The 18,909-nt window shown below is 39.5% G+C and overlaps 1 protein-coding gene across 1 annotated transcript in view; it reads right to left on the bottom strand.

Moving 5' to 3' along the window:
• Positions 1 to 837: 837 nt before the first annotated feature.
• DDX6 (DEAD-box helicase 6) overlaps positions 838 to 18,909 on the bottom strand; it is a 23,372-nt gene continuing 5,300 nt past the window's right edge. Inside the window, exons 2-14 of the mRNA XM_035345936.1 lie at positions 16,683 to 17,154; positions 15,184 to 15,247; positions 14,604 to 14,708; positions 13,462 to 13,591; positions 12,843 to 12,989; positions 12,508 to 12,602; positions 11,005 to 11,127; positions 10,411 to 10,539; positions 9,963 to 10,079; positions 8,217 to 8,280; positions 7,236 to 7,337; positions 6,322 to 6,505; positions 838 to 5,112 (exon numbers count right to left, since the gene is read on the bottom strand). Of these exons, the coding sequence (XP_035201827.1) occupies positions 6,330 to 6,505; positions 7,236 to 7,337; positions 8,217 to 8,280; positions 9,963 to 10,079; positions 10,411 to 10,539; positions 11,005 to 11,127; positions 12,508 to 12,602; positions 12,843 to 12,989; positions 13,462 to 13,591; positions 14,604 to 14,708; positions 15,184 to 15,247; positions 16,683 to 16,882 (1,452 nt within the window). The 5' untranslated portion in view covers positions 16,883 to 17,154 and the 3' untranslated portion in view covers positions 838 to 5,112; positions 6,322 to 6,329. The remainder of the gene's footprint in view (positions 5,113 to 6,321; positions 6,506 to 7,235; positions 7,338 to 8,216; positions 8,281 to 9,962; positions 10,080 to 10,410; positions 10,540 to 11,004; positions 11,128 to 12,507; positions 12,603 to 12,842; positions 12,990 to 13,461; positions 13,592 to 14,603; positions 14,709 to 15,183; positions 15,248 to 16,682; positions 17,155 to 18,909) is intronic.

Genomic DNA, 18,909 nt, shown 5'->3' with positions numbered 1-18,909 from the left:
ACGAAGGAGCTGTACACAGGCAGCAGCACCGTGCGAGACCCTGCAGGCTGTGACCTGGCCTTTCCTGGCCAGAGGCATCTGATCAAGGGCGTGCAGCAGTGCTGGTTTGATTTTACACTGAGCAGCAGCTGTATACACCAGGTAGGGGGTGTAAGGCTTCTTTCGCAAGGATAGCAGAATAGTTTTTACCTTACTCCTTGTTTTAACTCCCGATGCCACAAGGCTGCTCTGGTTGCAAAAAAAGGTGGAAATATCAAGTATTATTCTGAAGTTTAGCACCAGTTTTCCCTCCCTTTCTAGCTGGCTTTCCCTTAGACATAATAAAAAGCAGCACACCATTCACAGGTAGTCAAGCTGAGACTGCAAGTGACTCCAGTCAGGAGCCTATTGCATTTCCTACCCCTCACCGGTTGCCTGTGGACAACCCAAACAAGCACCCCAGTTCAGGGCAACTCCTGATAAAAATAATAAATTAAAAAAAAAAAAAATGCAGGCCCCTGAGATTCTGCAGTGCTGCTCCAGCCCCTTACAGAAACTCTCATTGTAGTAATCCACACCAATGGGGTACTGCAACCAAAAGCCAAGTTCACCAGGCTAGCTGAAACTGGAGCATTAAACACTGTAAGAGCATAGACCACCTAGTCAGGAGAGTGTGTACGGAAAGCATGAGCACCAATGAGTGGAGAACCCTTCCTTTTATATACATTGACTCCATCTTGAGGCATCTCTCCAAAGCTAGTTGACATGTGCTAGGGCTTTCTATGAAGAAAAGGTCAGCATTGTGTTTTTTGTTTGTTTGTTTGCTTAGCACTGTTAAAAGAAACACCAAAACCAATCTGGAGTTCCAGGGAGCTTTTATTGAGTTTAATCAACAAAATCAGGATTTTACCATTCATCTTTTTTGCACTCTGAACTCATGAAGCTCTTCACAAGCCAGTGTTGCAATCCATGTACATATCCAGAGAAAAACACATTCTCAACAAAATCTGTGCTCCACTGGAGAATTAGCCAATTACCAATTTAACAGAAAGCCAATTTACCCCTCCCTCCCCTGAATATTTTCAAGGACTATTCCATGTTGTTCACTGGTTAACAAAGTACCAACTTCTTAACTAGGGACCAGTGGATTATGATATCCCACACGAATTGCAAAAAGTTTTTTTTTCTTTTTTTTTTTTTCCTTGAAATAAAGTTCCAGTTTTTTTCTATAAAGGGAACAGTGACTATTTTCTTATCCTGACACCCCTTCCCCATAATTATCGGTTAAAATACAGCAAGGCTGTATCTTAATAAACCCATCCCTCCCACCACCCCTCCTTACCCTTCCTTTATTTGTCTACAGCAGAATTTAACAATGCTTCCACATAAAGACATTTTTAGCAACGCAACAGTGAACTGAGCAAAACCTACAGAATAATCTGCCAAAGCCTCATTTTGAAGATCAGATGCATGCTCTTTGGTCCAGAGACCTGACTTATCATGAAGAGAAACTGTGATTCAAAAAAAAAAAAAAAAAAACACCTGTAAGTTCACAGCAATTGGAAAAACTCCTTGTGTGGACTTCTTTTGCACAACCTTTACAATGGTGGCCATGCTGCTGGAGCTCCTGGGAACAAAGTTCACCCCCATCAGAAACCAACAGCTGCTCAACCCCAGCAGTATTACTAAGTCCAGCACCAGGACAAGAACCACTGTGATGGCAGCTCAGCAGGTATGGCATGGCATCCCAATAACCTCTAGAACAGAAACCATGACAGAACAGCTCTCTGCTCAAGGTTTGAGTCCTATCAGTCATTTGAAAAACAAGCATGTGAAGCATTTTTAAATCCTTGGAGCAGACACCCTTCCCTATCCCAAGTAAAATAAAAAGCAAACAATCAGAATGAGATGATTTGATACCAACACGCATACAACATATTCATGTTGAACTTCCATGTTCTTACCCACAAAAAAAGTCCCAGAGGGCAAAGGAAAGATGCTCCCATCTCATTCTGGAAATTAAAATATGAATTTGAGACCAACCCACCCCCCTCCCTTCAAGGAAAGCCCTCCAGCAACTGCACTGCACCCTTGACAGCACAAATCCTGAGACCAGCCTATAGTTAGTTCATCTGGAGTAAGTTGGCTGAAGATTTGCATCACCCTCTTCACAGCCATTTCACCCAGTTGTGAAACTCCATTTCTTCAGATTCAGAGGATGACTTTTTTAGACTTCCAGGGGGAAAATGCAGAATACATCAGATTCTTAATGTTATCTTTGTCAGAGGAATTATTTGACCTAGGGCTCATCACTGAAGGCAGAAACTGGCTCCAAGTAATGCATAAATGTAAAGGCTGGTGTGTGACTAGAAAAACAACAGGAGATCAAAAGGAATCTCAAAAAGCCAGGACTTACACACACTCCTTACTCCTGGGCAGGAAAAACAAAACAAAATAAACTAGGCTTATCCTAGTCATTTGGAGCATCTTTCCATTTGCAAGATTGCATCTGTTAGAGATAGCCTACTGGCACCAAAAATAGGCTGCTTCCTTCTTTACTGAAAGCCACCTAAAAACGGTGCCCCTGATAGTTTAGGTAAGTGCCAATCCTCAAATAGAGGCCGAGTTTAAAGTAATACTTTCCATTTAAAAGTTCTGTGCTTAAAGAGGGACCATCAAAGCATGGCACCAGGCTAACCTACCACAAATCCAAGCAGAGCACACACATCTGACTCAACACTGCTATCCTGTTCTTGTTACATGTGTGTGCCCTGGTAAGATACAAAAAACTTTTATTTACATTTTTTCATGTCTTTGTTGCACTAAAATGATCCCTCTCGTCTCTCTGGAAAATCGTAAGCTGGCTGCAGTACAAGAGCAAGATTTTACTTTTGGTCAAAGTTACCACCCACAAACTCCCACCCCACCCCCCACCCCCAAAAAGCACCCCAAAGTTGTTTACATTTAGTACCTGCCAGTCAGATGTAAGCTGTGTGGCTCACAGAGTGTCTGTGACCAAGCTCTTGAGTTTGTTGTACTCTAGTGCAGCATTTGCTACAATTATGGAGTCACTGCTGACAAAAAAAATAATAAAAACACCCTTTCCATCTTGTAAAGTTGTTGTCAGGAGGCACCTGATTTTGTACTTATGATCCTCAAGGAAATGGGACAGTTAAGTCTGCCTTTTAGTTCCAAACATTTTTACTCAAAAGAAAAAAAAAGCAGGGGTGTCAAAATGGGAAAAATTAAGACAATTCCTGCCTTAAGATAAGCAAGCATGGTGTGAGTGCAGCATCTGTATACGCAATAAATGACTGAGCAAAAGGGATTGCATTCATCCAGGTGCCTCCTGACACTGTTGTTGAGCAGGCTAAAAGGGAATTTTAAGAGTTTACAGTTTGATTTGTCTCACTCCTCTTGCCTGTAGATCAGGCCAAACATCAAGCATGTTGGGAGGGGCACAATTTAAAGCAACACTATTTGACCAGAAAGCATTTTCCAGCAATATACAATGCAGAGTGACAGAGAGCAAGTCATGCCAAAACAGACAAGATGGCAAATAGCTTTCTGTAGCTTCTGACATTAACAGGGGTTTTGTACCCTTACCTGCTCACAGGTCTGTATAAAGGCTGTTCTGGGCAGGAAATGCACAATGCTGCAGGAAGTAAATCAATCCAATAAAGCTCTAGAACTGTCAGTTTATGCATCTAGATCAGTTTTCTATGGTTTCTTTTAAACCCAAATCCACGCCTTATAGATATGCTGCTCAGCAACACTGACACCCGCTGGATTTCCCTCACACCATGGTGGAAGGTGGAACACAGGTCAGGGCACCCTTCAGAGCTTGTGAAGTTCCTGACGTTTCTAAGAGGGAAATCAAAGAATATCTTGAACAATGTAAGCAACAGATTTTGAGGCCTCAGAGCCCCTGCAAGGAATCTCTTCCATACAAGCGGTACAGGACAGTGTTGCTAGCACCAGAGCAAACCCACCCTGACAAACCTGACAAGGGACACTTGGAAGCCTGCTCTTCAGGGAGGTCAGAGCATTTCTCATTGCTTAGTGTTGCAGAAAACTGAGCCCCTCTCATCTTTAGCTGCTCCCATAATCAGTCTAATCCCTTTAACCCCAGCAACCTTCATCAAAAAAAAAAGTTATATATGAACCCAAACAGAAAAAAAAATATTTACAAAGTTTGTACAATATACACATCTGATTTTCTATGGGACACACTGCACCAGAAGAAAGAGGGCCATGGCTCTGAAACAAGTCTACATATCAAGTGCTGGAACTACTAATGGAGACTTATGGAAACCAGTCTTTAGTGTTCTGCTAGAGCATAGGGCTTTTCTTATGGCTCCTGCAAAGGATGACAGGCTACTCTTTCCTTCTGGAGCTATGCTGCTGCACCTAATCAGCCCAGATTTTAAGTTGGTTTTGTTTTAAATACAGTATTTACAGTGTGGGTGAACTGCAGATGCATATCAACTCCTCCAATTAAAAAAAAAAAAAGTTGAAAAAAAAGTAGTATTACCAATAAGTTTCACCTCCCAGCCCTGGCCTTGAGTACTTGGGGAGGAGGAGAGGGGGAAGAGAGGGGAACTTTGACCTGAAACCAAAAACAGCTGTTGATTCCTTGGGCTGTGTCGGAAAGGTGATATTCTGAATGGTCTCATAGCATAAGGCACTTTGCACGAATAAGTAACAAGCTCTTTAGCTTTAAAACAGATGAGTAAACAGGGAGAAGTTGAAATGCACTCAGTCGATGGTTGAAGAATTTGAAATCGCAGACAAGCTTGTGTTCATCAAGATTCTTCTCTTTCCAGGGTTTCTCTTCTTCCCTTGCTGCCCCTCCCACTCAAAGAAAAAATTTTAAAACCAGCAGTTAGTGCAACTAATGTTCAATCAGCACACAGTGCAAACAAGTGGAAAAAACAAAAAGACGTTCCTCCTTTCATCTTCTTTCTTCCTTGCTGCCAAATTTAAAAAGAAAAAAGGCCAAGCTCTTTAGTCTTCATAGTTCCGAAATGAAAAGACGAAGAAAAACCCACAAAGAGAAGGGTATCCCCAAAGAAATGATGTGTCACAGATGTGGATCAAAGGGCTTCACCTTCTGGCATGTGTAGTCAAAGCCTTTTTTTTTTAAAAAAAAAAAAAAAAAAAAAAAAAACACCCACAGTTAAATCAATTCTATGTAAAACCAGAATAAGTAATGAATCACACTGACTATGTAGCTGCTCTGGAAAAGCCAACGGCATTTATAACAGCTTATCTTCAATCACTGCACCTCAGAAAAGTGCTATTATTACCCAATTATACCTATATGACACAACTACGCACTTGTTTACTGTCATTAAGTAGTGTACAGTTCTCAGACAAGGTTACGGCATTCCCCTTAAAGAAGCCACCCAATAACTTTGTCCAGGTTCATCATCTGATTTGTCTATGTACTTATTTATTTTAAAAGATTAATAAAGCAAAGCAAAGGCTGCAAGTCATTTTGGCACGACTGACTAGGACTATCCCTAAATTATTTCAAGTAGACACAGGTTCATTTTCTCTCTTCTCTCTCTACTAATCTGCTTCTTTGGCAATTTTAGTTTTTGTCAGCTGAGAGTAATTTCAGTAGCTTCACAGTATTTTCTAATTAACGATCTCTAGGACAAAATACACAACAAAATTACTTTCAACCCAAACAGTATCATCTCTTGATGAGAGAGCAGCATCTTAACTAAAAACAGATCAAACATCACCCTCTATTTGGCCTGATGGTAAGAACAACAATTTCCCTGGATTCAAAAAAGAAACTGACTCAGCATTTTTTCCTCAGACAGCGATCAAGAAAATCCACACTTTGAGACACCCTGGCAGTGAAGCCTCTTTTTTTATGCTATGTAGACCTCAAGTGGCAAGGAAGATGAATTACAGCTTTGCTGCCTACTTTGTTTATTTGCAGGAGGTTCTATGAATTAAAGAAGACAAAACATGAGGCACCTACAGCTTGAACCTGTTCTTTTCAGCTGCTGAGGAGATTAGGCTTTTTTGTTAGTGCAAAATTCTCAGAGATCCATTTTCTCTCCTGGATTTTTTGATTACCACCTCCCTTTCTGCCATCACCTACTTCTCTTTTTAGCTAAGCAATACAGAAAGAATTCTACTAGCAGGAATTCTAGCCTCTCCAAACACCAGTCTTCTCATCCTCACTGACAATCTATTTCAAACCCTTGATTTCACATTCAGACACATTTGGCACATCAGTTTCCCTCTTCCTCCACAACAATATTCAGGCAAGCTCTTCTTTTATCCAACACAACTTCTCTATTCAGGAAGGCATTTACATACGCATATGGTTACTGTTTCTCATCTTCTACAGGTTCACTGTGGTATTCTGCCACATACAGGCTCTTGTCAATGTTGCTTGGTATGGGTTTAATTTCAGTTCCCAACTGCTCCTCAATACTTTTCAGGTTGAATCGATCATCATAGGTGATCAAGTTGATGGCCAGGCCAAGATGACCAAAGCGACCTCAAAAAAAAAAAAAAAAACACACCTTAAGTGAGTAATAGAATGTTGATTGAAAAAGTCTGCAGATTCTGGTGTTAATAACATTGCTCTCTGATGGTATACAAAAATCCAGACCCTGCAACAGGTCTTTGAAAGCATTTAAGGACTTTTGTGCTAAGAAAAAACAAGAGGTTAAAAATGTTCCAACTGTACATATACATTAATAACCAACTCAAAGTCTTCTACTACTACAGTACACATGTCCACCCTTTGTTAAATGAGATGGTTATTGAACAAGCCTGAACTACAGAGTTCAAGTACACTGAGTTCCATCATTTATCGCCTTTTTTGAAGATGTATCTAGTAGATGCCCAGGCACTGGAAACAAGCAGAAAAAAAACTGATGCTTAAAAAAAAAAAAAACACAGAGGCTATAATTTCAGTATAAAATTCTCCCAAACTGAAAAAAAAAAAAAAAAAAATCACATCAGCAAGTCTCATGAGACTGAGGCAAAATATGGAGTTGTGGGTTTTTTTGGCATTAGGCTTTTTGGACTAGTTTAAAGATCACAGCCATTTATTCATGTATTTGTAAGAACAATCATGAGATGGTACCTGAAAAATAAATTTGTCAGAAAAATCAAAGCTATTCAAAACAGTTCAAGTATAGTAATAAATAGCAGAAGCCAATTCAATGCTAAGGAAAAAATCAGTTATCAAAGTTGTTTCTAAAGGATGCTTCTCCTCTAACCTGATCTGCCAATACGATGGAGATAAGTCTCTGCCAGCTTTGGGAAATCAAAGTTTATCACCACGTTCACAGCTTGGATATCAATACCTCGGGTAAACAGATCTGAAAGACAATTCAGGTCATGAATAATATTGATTTAGGATAGAAAAATTAGGAACAATTAACACTGGCTAGCACTAGTTTTTAAATAAGCTTTCCTCATACCAAGGCATTTTACATACAATTCTGTTACAGCTTCTTCTTGCTCTTTATCCACTTTAAGCGTAATACAAGAAGAATTATCAAGACCTCAGATCTTCATATCTACGCAAAAAAAGTAATTAACTTCAAGCCAGGTTTTGCATGTTAGATTATTTTTGATTAGGTCATCTTATACAAGCACCTCCTCAAACATGGCACATGTTGCCATTGTCACAACAGACTTGAGATCTGAACTACATCCCACCAGCTTAGCTACTGTTATTTCACTTCAAGTTGAGTTAAGACTCCCCAGATGCATGTAGCAACTGCCATGGTACTGCCCAAACAGGCTGTACTGTGAATAACTCACGCCATATACAGACCAATCACAACTACAGATCATTTAGGTAAGATGAACTATAGACATATAAAGAATCAGCAAAATGTAGTCCAGTAATCCTAGCCACAGTTACACCTACAGTTCTGTTCTTTTGTAAAGCTTATAGCCCAACAATTTACAGAGCACTTGTGAAAACATACAGAAAACTTAAGTGAAGCAGGAAGCATTATCACAATAGAAGGATTTGTTAAGAAGTTGCACCTTCACAGTTTGTCACAAAAGACCAAACCCATTTGCCTAAAGGAGTGCAGCACTCTGCCCTATACACACTTGACCAAATTCTCTAATCAAAACATTAACTTGCTTTATCACAAATCAAGTTACCTGCCACACCTGGACTAATGACTAATCAGCTTTCTATCATAACCTTCAGAAAAAGAAAAACATTTAGGAACTCTTACCAGTGCAAACAAGATTGCGGCATAAGCCATTTCGGAAATCGTGGAACACACGATTGCGGTGTTCCTGGAAATATATAAAAACAAATAAAAACAGCTGTGACTTTCAGGTAGCTATTCAAGTTACAAACACTAAACTTCATTTCCATAAATTCCTTCCCCTCATCACTACTGACAGCTGAGTCAAAGCTGCTAGTACTATTTCTTTACACTTCTTACCCATATATTCTAAAAAACTTGCCAGAGAGGCCTTCAGAACCACTTTTAGGCAAAAAAAACAAACATTTAACTTAGTCTAAAAATCTAAAGTAGTTACACAAATTAATCTCAGAGTATTATCATAAATTACAAGTATGCGAAACATGCACTAGGGAAGTTAGATTGACTGCTACTAAAAGGAACAATGTCATGCTAATCAATTGGCCTCTATAGCTATGAGCTCTCCGTCTCCCCCCCAAAAAAGAAGTGCCTCATACTGATTTCTGCAAGCAGAAAACACAGTAACCAGCATATGTGAAATAGTACAAGAAATCAGGTAGGACATTGTTTCATGACACACAGTTCCATAAAAATAGCTTTACCAAAAAAAAAATTCTGTGCCCAAAGCTTATTTTCGTTCCTGGTATTTTGACTATCATCTCCCCAAACCCTGCGCCAATTTCAATACATTTTAGTTATGTCCTAGCAATAAGTTTTTAATCATTTACATTAAATCTGGAAACATCCTTCCTTTAAAAACTGAAGCCTCTTCATTTTCCACTAAAGAATATTTTTCACCCCTGAAGCACAGATAGGGATGGTATGCGCTAATTGTCTATGAAGACTCTTGTCTCAACAACAAGTTCCTTTGGACCACACAAAAATTAAGTAGTATCATTTTTATAGAGCAAAATTATGAAGTTGACACTTCCCACACAAAGATGCCTGCCTTTTGCCACAAACATTATCTACTGACAGATCAGAAATAAACAAGAAACAGACTTTAAGGAATCTATTTGCATATCTGTGTCTATGCTCAATACTGGCGCTGCCTCCTTTTCTGTTTAAGGAAATGCTGGTCTGCACATAGCTCAACAAATATTTTTATTACCTGTCAGCCCAATGTACAGCAAGCTAGGTTTCCTGTAACGCTTTCATTTGAATTTATTCAAGCTTACATATAAAATGTGAAGTATTTCAAAGTACTACTGTCTTATATGCATCACTTCAACCTTTTGATAATGCCTTTTAGTACACTCACTGATAACAAGGAAATCAAGAGCATGAATCTTGAGGACACGTGAACTCAAACTACAAGTAACAAAATTCCTGCACCAGCAAAGCTGCAGACATTTTTCATAGTTTTGTAAACTATGCCACTGGAGCTCAATCACAATACAGCAGTCAATGCTTTCAAGTAAGAGCTCTGATCAAAGCCATCTCCCTGCATTCTCAGATTCCTACACCCACAGTGCAAGATTTACTGCTTGCAAAGCCAGGCTAGGCACTCAAATCAGCTGAGTACTGTTATTTCTGTTTGTACTCCTGAACACCACATGAACAGCTACACTAAACACTCTGGAAAGAGGTTTAAATATGGGGAGTCTGAAAACAAAACTGAAGCAACAGCAAAGCAACACGTCTAAGTTTTTGAAGAACATGCAAATTTAAAGCAAGTGTGAGACTTAATTCAGCTACATGCTACATCTGTGGAGTAGGACAGGAAATCACGTAGTAGCAGGACATAAACCACTGTAACTTCATACTCACCTGCCTCATTTTAGCATGGATATAGAAGCAGGAATAGCCCAACTGGGAGATCTTTTTGGCTAACAATTCAACCCGTTGAGAGGAGTTGCAGAAAATGATCGACTGGTTAATCTGGAGCTGAACATATAAGAAGTGTGTTAAGTAAATGGAGAATTTTAGTAACAGATGATCTAAGGCAGATCTAAATCCCTTGCAGAAAGAAGGCAAGACAGGTGCTGCAAGTAATTCATACCATAAATATTTTTGTACAGGAGGGAAAAAAAGTTAACACGTAACAGAACTGCAAGGCAAGTTTTGTTTGAGGCAAATACACTCATTTTTAGCTTCAGCTTATAGAGTATGATTAGCACAGTTTGACAAGGAAAAAAATCTGTCACTCTGAATCTCGCTCTTGATTTTGAAGGGAATAAAGCATTTTTAAGTTCTTAACCTGACCTACATTGCTTACCCTGGAAAACAGCGTATTGAGGCAATGAACTTTCTGACGCTCAGTTACATAGGCATAGTACTGAGTAACTCCCTTCAAGGTTAACTCCTCCATCAGATTAATCTCATAGGGTTTCTGCAAATGGGAATTCTGAAAGATAAAGATAAAAATAAAACAGGCATATCTATATGCAAAACAGCATAAGGACTTCCCATCCCGTAGCACGTTTAATTCTTCTATCGCAAGGATGCACTAACTAGCCATTCTTTATGCCTGTCACTAGACAGGGTAGGTGAAATTTCACAAAGGATTACTTATAAAACCAAGGCATCCTGCCAGGCTAAACAGGATCACCACCTACAAGCAAATCAACACAGACAGCGTTAACTACTGTATAAAGAGGAAAACGGTACCTTACATGCAAGAATTACATATACTTAACTTCCCATTAATGTTATTTCTGGACAAAAGTTATTTCAAAATTGCTGTCCTACACTGAGGCTGGTATATTAAACCAGAAAAGTGTGGATGCATAAATAAATGAACAACACCCACTCATGCAACTTAGGTGCAATGTCACCACAGTCACATGTGCCTGAATCCGACTACACTCACCATGAATTTCTGTACACTCAGAGGGAAAGTGGCCGAGTAGAGCAAAATCTGTCTGTTTTTAGGTAGCGTGAGAATAATGTCTTCCATTATTTGTACGAAATCTTGAGACAGCAGCTTATCTGCCTGTAACAACACAAGCACAAACGAGTAAGTCAAACAAGTAGGGCAATCTTTCAGTTTTCTGGTAGTATCACACTGGAAAAGAAATACAAACGCACCAGTAATATTCTCCTCCCCACCTGTGGTGGTTTTACCGTGCTAGGCAGCTGAACACCACAATCGCTCTCTCACTCCCCCTCCTCAGGTGAGAAGGGGAAGAAGTAAAGAACAACTCACGGGTTGAGATAAGAATAATTTAATTAAAGAGGAAAAAAAATTAAGGAAATATTATTATTAATTAAACAAACTAAAGGGAAAAAATGGAAAGGGGAAGAGGGAGGGGGAAAGGGAGTAACAAAACAAGTAAAGGCTATGTGGAAGTGCAGAGGAAAGAAATTACTCTCTATTTCCCACAAATGAGCAATGCTTGACCATGTCCTTGAAGCAGGGCCTCAATGCACATAGCCGGTGTTCGGGAGGAGGACAGACGTTTTCCCAACGAGAGCCCGCCCCTCCCCTCTTCTTCCTTTTTCCACCTTTTATTGCTGAGTGTGACATCATATGGTATGGAATATCCCTTTGGTTGGTTTAGGTCAGCTGCCCTGCTGATGTTTCTTTCTCACTTTTTTGCCCACCCCCTAGGAGGATTAGAGAAAGTCCTGATGCTGTGCCAGCACTTCTCAGCAGCAGACACAACACTCGTGTGATATCACTGATGTTCTAGCTACAAGTGCAGAGCGCAGCACTGTATGGGCTGCTGCAGGGAAAGTTAATATCCCAGCCAGACCCAGTACACCACCGTCACGATGGTATCACCCCCTCTGGAGTGAATACCACACTCCAAATGACATTTGATTTAGTTTCTGAAAACAGGATACATCAGTAAAAGGAAGTTTACATTTCACAGTTTTCAATAGTGACGTAAGCAGAATCAAACTGAAGAAAAATACGTACAATGGGAGTTCTAAACCAAAAATAGCTATCTCTGTTTCTATCAGTCATCCAAGAGCTTTCACGCAATTATGTTTCTCAACCTCTCACTTGGTAGTCTGTTGGATGTTTATAAATCAGGTTATATGAACTTAGGTGGTAAGCACAACGCATTCATTATGAACAGATACCAAATGAATCGCAGTCCTTCAGTTCAGAATAGACCGCTAATCTATTTTGCGGGAACAGTCAACAGAAAAGGCAAACCTTCCTAGGCTGTTTTCTTGGACGTTTTACATGCAGAAAAGCTCCTATGCCCAAATACCTTCTCAAAAACAACAAGAAATGAATTAGCTACAACCTTAGTATCCTTAAGCAAAGGTATTTGTTGCTGTATATAATGAGGCGGCTGGCTGAGACACCTCATTCGTTTTAATTGTTAATACTCCAAAAGGTTTAATATGAGCAACTTGCCTCATCCAGTACTATCATCTGGACATGCTCAACTTTTGCTACTCCTTTCTTGATGAGATCGAGAATTCTGCCAGGGGTGGCTATCACCACATGCACTGTAAGTTTAGAAGAGAAAAAAAAATTAAGGTGACTAAAACAATGTTTCTACCATTTAGAGTCACGTTTTATACCAAAAGATTGAGAGAATGACTGTAAACAAACAATGACTAAAGCATAATACAGTCTGTTCTGTAGCAAGCATAACAGTAACACAGGCATAACAAAAAAAGCAGAAATTACAATGCCACATCGTAAAAGCCCAAACACCAACTGTAGCATAGCAAAGGTGCTCTGACCTGTATCATCAAGCCTCATTATGTCATCTCGCAAATTGGTTCCTCCTGTTGTTGCCATCACTTTGGCACCTCCCATGTGTTTGCTGACTTGGATACAGATTTGACTGACCTGCAGGGCTAGTTCACGGGTGGGAACAATCACCATTGCTGGAAGTTAAAAGTATCAGCATGAGTTACTAATAACACACTATCAAAAATACTTCTCTGTAGAGGACAGAGACTTCATGAAAGCCATGCTTCCACAGTTTTGGAGTTCCACTGTAGATATCCCGAGTAAGTCCCAGGAACTGCTTAAAACAAGACAAATGCCATGCAAGGGTTCTACATCCCTTCATATTCCCTCCACATGAGTCACCCAGCCACCATGCTGCTGTGTATTACTCCAAATCCATTTTCCAGGGCAAGATAATAAAGTCCAGAAGACATCTTCAAGTTTTTAAAAGAAACTGGAAATTTAAAATTTCACTTTCCCTCCACCACTCCCTATGTACTTGCTTTACAAATATCAGCAGATAACCTACACTACTGCATTTGGTCAACAACTTTTAGATTCAAGTCTGCTGCACAATGACTAATACTATTACCTGGATACAGCCAAGGAAGACCCATCCCAACTGACCTTGTATGTTGTCCTTCTTTAAGTCTAGCCGTTCAAGTAAGGGAATGAGGTAGGCTCCACTCTTGCCTGTTCCATTTTTCGCTCTAGCCAAGATATCCCTACCAGATAAAGCAATGGGGATGCTCTCCTCCTGAAATGCAATGACAGTCAGCACATGAGCAATCATGAGCCATGCTCACTAAAGAGACTGGCCAAATATAACTCTCCTCGCTACATTATGTTAAATCTGTTCCACGAAAGACTGTCTTGCTACTCTAAGTATTCTAGACTTACAAACAGCAGGAAGGACTTAAAACTATCAGCAAAGAGCTCCCTAGCAAAGCAATAGCTCTGCTCCCCAACGTCTCACGTCAAGTCCTCTTATGACCAGACAGGATGAGAACCAGTGCTCGCATCTTTCTGTAATACACTTCTCAAAACCAGCAGGCTTCCCTTTAAAAACTTCAGCCATTCAGACAAAGGTCACAAGTATTTTCCATTTGCTGTCTTTTACAGCAATATCTAAATGGCCCAAGTACATTCAGCCTTTTCATTTGGAAAAGCTGACACATTAGAATCTGTTCTAAAGCAGATAAATTAACAAGAAGCCATAGCTTCCTCCATTCCTTAAGGAGATAAAATGGCCTGGATGTCAGTAGCAGCGGGGAGGGGGGAAGAGTTCAACACCACACCCACTCCCCTAAGTTTACATACGTTAACATTTACTTATGGAATCAGCCCTAGAAGTAAAAACAAGATGGAGAGACAGAAAAAGTAAACTTACTGACACTCTCCTATAATCTCCATTATGACTCCTTCTGGATATTTATGATTAAAAACGCCAAGAATGGGTGAAACAGATATCTTAGTAAGAAATAAAGGTATGCAACCAATGGCAGACCTGCTTTCCAGAAAATTTACAAGAATAGTCCTGTACTCACTGCGACTACTTATCTGAAGGATGCTACTGAACATGGGATTAACATACCAATGCCTCTACAGTTTCCTTCCCCAAATGGGAACAAAATTCCACTGTTCAAATCCCCAGTTTTCAAATCCCAAGTTTTCCCAAATCATGACATAAATATCTGACATTTAAGCACAAGAATTTCAGAGTTTATAAAAAATTAAGCTGCTGCTTATAACTAGTCTGTTTTAACAACCTGAATAGGAGATGGTTTTTCCCAGCCCATTTCAAAAATTCCCATCAGCAACTCCCGTTTCAAACAGTAATCTTCAAACTCATTTCCTTTTGTGGAGGTCACGTCCTGAATAATCACAAAAAGCACATCCATAAGATTAGGTCATACAATCCACAGCTGTAGATCAGTCAGACTCAATGAGAGAGTGCAAAAAGATCACAAAGCTCATTTCATTGCTACACAGGAGCTCTCACTAATCTATGCAGTACCATACAGTGGAGAAGTAAATATTAACTTTCCAATAACCAAATACAACACTGTGAATACACTGACATATTTTGATCTCTGTCTTGCAGGAGCCACTGACAATTAGCCTCATGCCGTAACAGTAACAAAGTAAGAAATACAGTTAACTCTGGTTTTGAGCTTTGCAAAAAAAACATCTCTCCCAAGCAGTTTTAAGAGAATTAAAACAGCAATTCTTCATTAAAAAACAGGTTAGCAATAGCTGAACTGCCTCTGAATATTTGCTTACAAGCCCACTGCAGCTTCTCCCACAACTTTCATTCCATATTTATTCCTAAAATTCAAACATCCTTACCGAAGTTTTGATTCTCAAATCCTTTGGAGGGAGTTTTAAAGTCTTCTTCCAGTCATCACCAGGTCTACAGAAAAAAAAAAAAAAATCTGGTTTAATAACTTTATTTTGCATCCTGATTTTCTTAGGAACAGTGATTTAACGTGTAACATTTTCACCTCTTGAAAGCTAAAAACACCTACGCATATGAGCTCAAGTCTTCTCTGAGCTAAGCGGATGCAACAGGCAGGAAACTGTAAACACAAATTCAGCAGTCTCCAAGTGCAAGAGAATCTGTGAAATCTTTATCCAGTCACAATTCAAATCCCATTTTTAGGGCACTGAATTGATCCAGTAGAACAGACTACACACTGACATATTCATAATAAAGTAATAAGCTACAATAAAACCACAAAACTATAGTTCACTACTTCAAAAAATAAAAACCTCGTGCCCAGAGACCATCTATTCTTTATCAACAATATATGAAGATGGAAATACTCTGGGGGAGAAAAGTAAATACACACTCCACTTGTTGAACTACGTTTTAATTTTGCTCAGTGAGATTTAGACATTTAGTCCGCTCTAAAAAGACCCTGTACAGAAGAGCGCGAGTTCTTTTTTTGCCCCAGTGCCAGTTAGGAGTGAGTTTCGATGAGTTTTCCTCATCGGTCTGGTTATTAAACCAGTTTAAAATAAATTACACCAGAACTTGAAATGAGTATTCAAGTATTCCATTTTGCCATTATCCACTAAGATAGTTATTTTCTTCAAAAATAACTGAGTAGCAAAAGAAAAGTGAATGTTGCTCAGGGGCAGCAGTGAATGACCCATTATTGTACAACACAAGTCTTTTAAGCCTGTCAGAATTTCCAACTAGCACATTCACATTTTATCAGCATGCTTCCTAAAACAGTTTGATGAGAAAAGAGAGAAGAGATGCATGCAAGGGTGTCATAGTGGTACCAGATTATCTCTGGCTCTGACTCATTAAAGTTCAGCATTACACCAGGGAGAACACACGCTACTATTCCAAATCCTTGACAAAAAAAAAAAAAAAAAAAAAAAAAAAACAACACTTGAAAGAATTTCTCACCACGAGAGAGGTCAGCAACAAACTGAAAAACATACAAAACTGGACTAGGACTAGGCCATGTTTCCTCCTGTCTTAAATTTCAGTTCCTTCCCACTCCCCAACTTCCTTCTCATACCACTTGAAATGAGCAAAGAAAACAGGATGCTGCTGCTCAGTGGACTACCTCTGACAAGCAGCTCCGTGTTCTGAAAAGTGTCAAATTCAATTACCACAACAAATACATTACTAAGATAATCTAAGATAATTGCCAAAAAGCAGCTCACGCCTGGAAATATAGCTTTTGTTTAGTAATGCACATCCTAGGACACTGCTGTCATCCACATCATGAAACAACAGAACAAAACTTTTAAAACACAAGTACTCAAGAACACTTTCCCTTATATCAAATTTTAACATTATTCTTGTGGCAGTTGACACAAATACTTACTTAATAGTGGTGGTCATACTCTGTGCTTGTTGTTGAGTGCCATTATTGATTGTGTTGGCATTTTTCAGCTGGTTCATCTGTTGCTGAGTCTGTGTGCCTCCACCTCCTGGGCCCCCGCTGGGTTTTACAGGGCCTCTCAATTGCCCATTCTGACTGGATAGACCCATTATAACAGGGTTCTCTGTTCTGGCCGTGCTCATGCTTCTATTTTTAAAGATGTCTTTTTAGACTTCAAAACTTTGAAAGTCAGTACAGAAACTGTAATAACAGTTTATTAGACTCTCCAAAATGAAGAGATAAATAAGTCTTGCTCAATATATGAGTCCTTTATTGCAATGCAGGCAAGCACCTGTAAGTCACTCAAAAGTAAAGTAGTAACTTGCTCTGATGCACTGTGGATCAACCTTTTTTTTTGTAAAAAAAAAAAGCCCTCTAACAAAGTTGAGTTGTATCAGAATTCACTTGCTTCAATCTGAAAAAGAAGCAGACAGTAACAATTAATGTACGGACTTCAGTATATACAAATCCTTCAGTTGACTTCACTATTTTAAAATAGCCAGCAACACTGCATATTATCTAAAAAATCACCTCAGGCAGCACACGACAGAGTATTTGTTTTTCTTTTTTCTCAGTGGAATTATCAGAGACATATCAAACTTTTTTTCCCCCTTGCTATAAAACTGAGATTAGGTCACCAAAGATGACTTTGTAAACAGCCGTACTTTCTTTCAGCAGCCTTCCAGCAAGTAACCACTTGAAAAACAGTACCTAGATTCCCCTGTGAAGTAGGCACAAGTTACCTCAATTGCTTTGCCTGTCTTTGAAATCCCCCCTCTTCTGGGACACAGGAAAGCAACCATAAAAACCTAAGCAACGTTATGCACAGGTTTTTGATAAAGACAAAACCACAATATCAAATGGACATTAAAGCAAAAACTGAAGAAATACTCAAGTTACTCTGATTGTCCTTTTCATGTAAGAAGTGAAATTGAAGTGATGCTAGAATTATGATAGAAATTATGACGTTATCTGCAAAAACAAAGCACTTGCCCTCCCCCAAACTCAGAAGTTAGTTCAACCAACTTATTCATAACATTTTTATTAGGCATTGATTTAACACCGTTTAGAATATTGAAACAAATGATATAATGGTTCTGAACTGAGAGAAGAGCAGCTTCCTGTTGAACCTAAACATTTACACCAGGAATCAGTTAGCTTCCTGCTTGATGTTACCTTCCATTCATCAGTAAAAACTCACATCACACTTGGAGTTGAAACTAGATGATCTTCAAAGTTCTCTTCTAACTCACATCACTCTATGATTCTAAAATAACATTTAGTACACGTGACTTAGTATCAACACTGTATTTAACAAAAGCGAAGCCAAAACTGCAAAGAGAGAACACAAAGTCTGCATCTCACACAGAAAACATGGCCCAGAGATAAAGAACTCCTTACAACAGTATTAGCCAGCCAAGACACTTGTAGTTCAAAACCTTTCAAAAGCAACTGGAAGTAGGTTGGCTTGCCTGTACAGTTTCTCATCATAAAGCACCTGCAACTTAGGAAGTGCATAGGAAAAGCAGGTTACTGCTTGCTAGGGTGGAGCACTTTAAAAAAAAAAAAATGCATTTCCCCAGTGAATAAAACATATATTCAAGAGCACTTGAGTGCTCTTGAATAAAGGATGGAAAAGGAATGCAAACTCTTCTCAGACTTCCCAGCTGTTTCTAAGTGCATCAATTAGAGCTTTGCAGCAAAACTTTAAAATCAGTGGAAATAAGATATTCCTCCTAGTTATCCTCCTGACTAGAAGCACGGTTTCAGTAAAAAAAAAAAAATAAAAAAAAAAAAATAAAAGATCATATAAGCCACCATGGTCACCTATCAAACCCGGATACAAGTGGCAAAGATCACCCAAATATCTTCAGTAGAGGAAATTTCTAGTTCCCTTAAAGCCTCTCACTCATAGCTATCCTTCAAAAAGACGCAAGATTAAGACACACAAAACCTAGTCAAAACCAGCGAGTCACCACGTTCCCAGACGAGAGCAGCCACCATTTCGCAAACCGGAGACCGACGGAGAACAGGACCCCGCGGAACAGCCGTCCCCCCGGGCGCAGGCTCGGCGGGCAGGGCAGCCGCCGCCAGGCCTCTCTCTTCTCCCGCCGACCGCGGATCCCCCGCGTCGCGAGGGAGCTGGGCCTACCAGACCCCAACACAAAGC

Source organism: Oxyura jamaicensis, chromosome 24, assembly GCF_011077185.1.
Source record: "Oxyura jamaicensis isolate SHBP4307 breed ruddy duck chromosome 24, BPBGC_Ojam_1.0, whole genome shotgun sequence".
NCBI lineage: Eukaryota > Metazoa > Chordata > Aves > Anseriformes > Anatidae > Oxyura > Oxyura jamaicensis.
The sequence above is the reverse complement of the archived record's forward strand: the minus strand, read 5'-3'. Positions and strand labels throughout refer to the sequence as shown.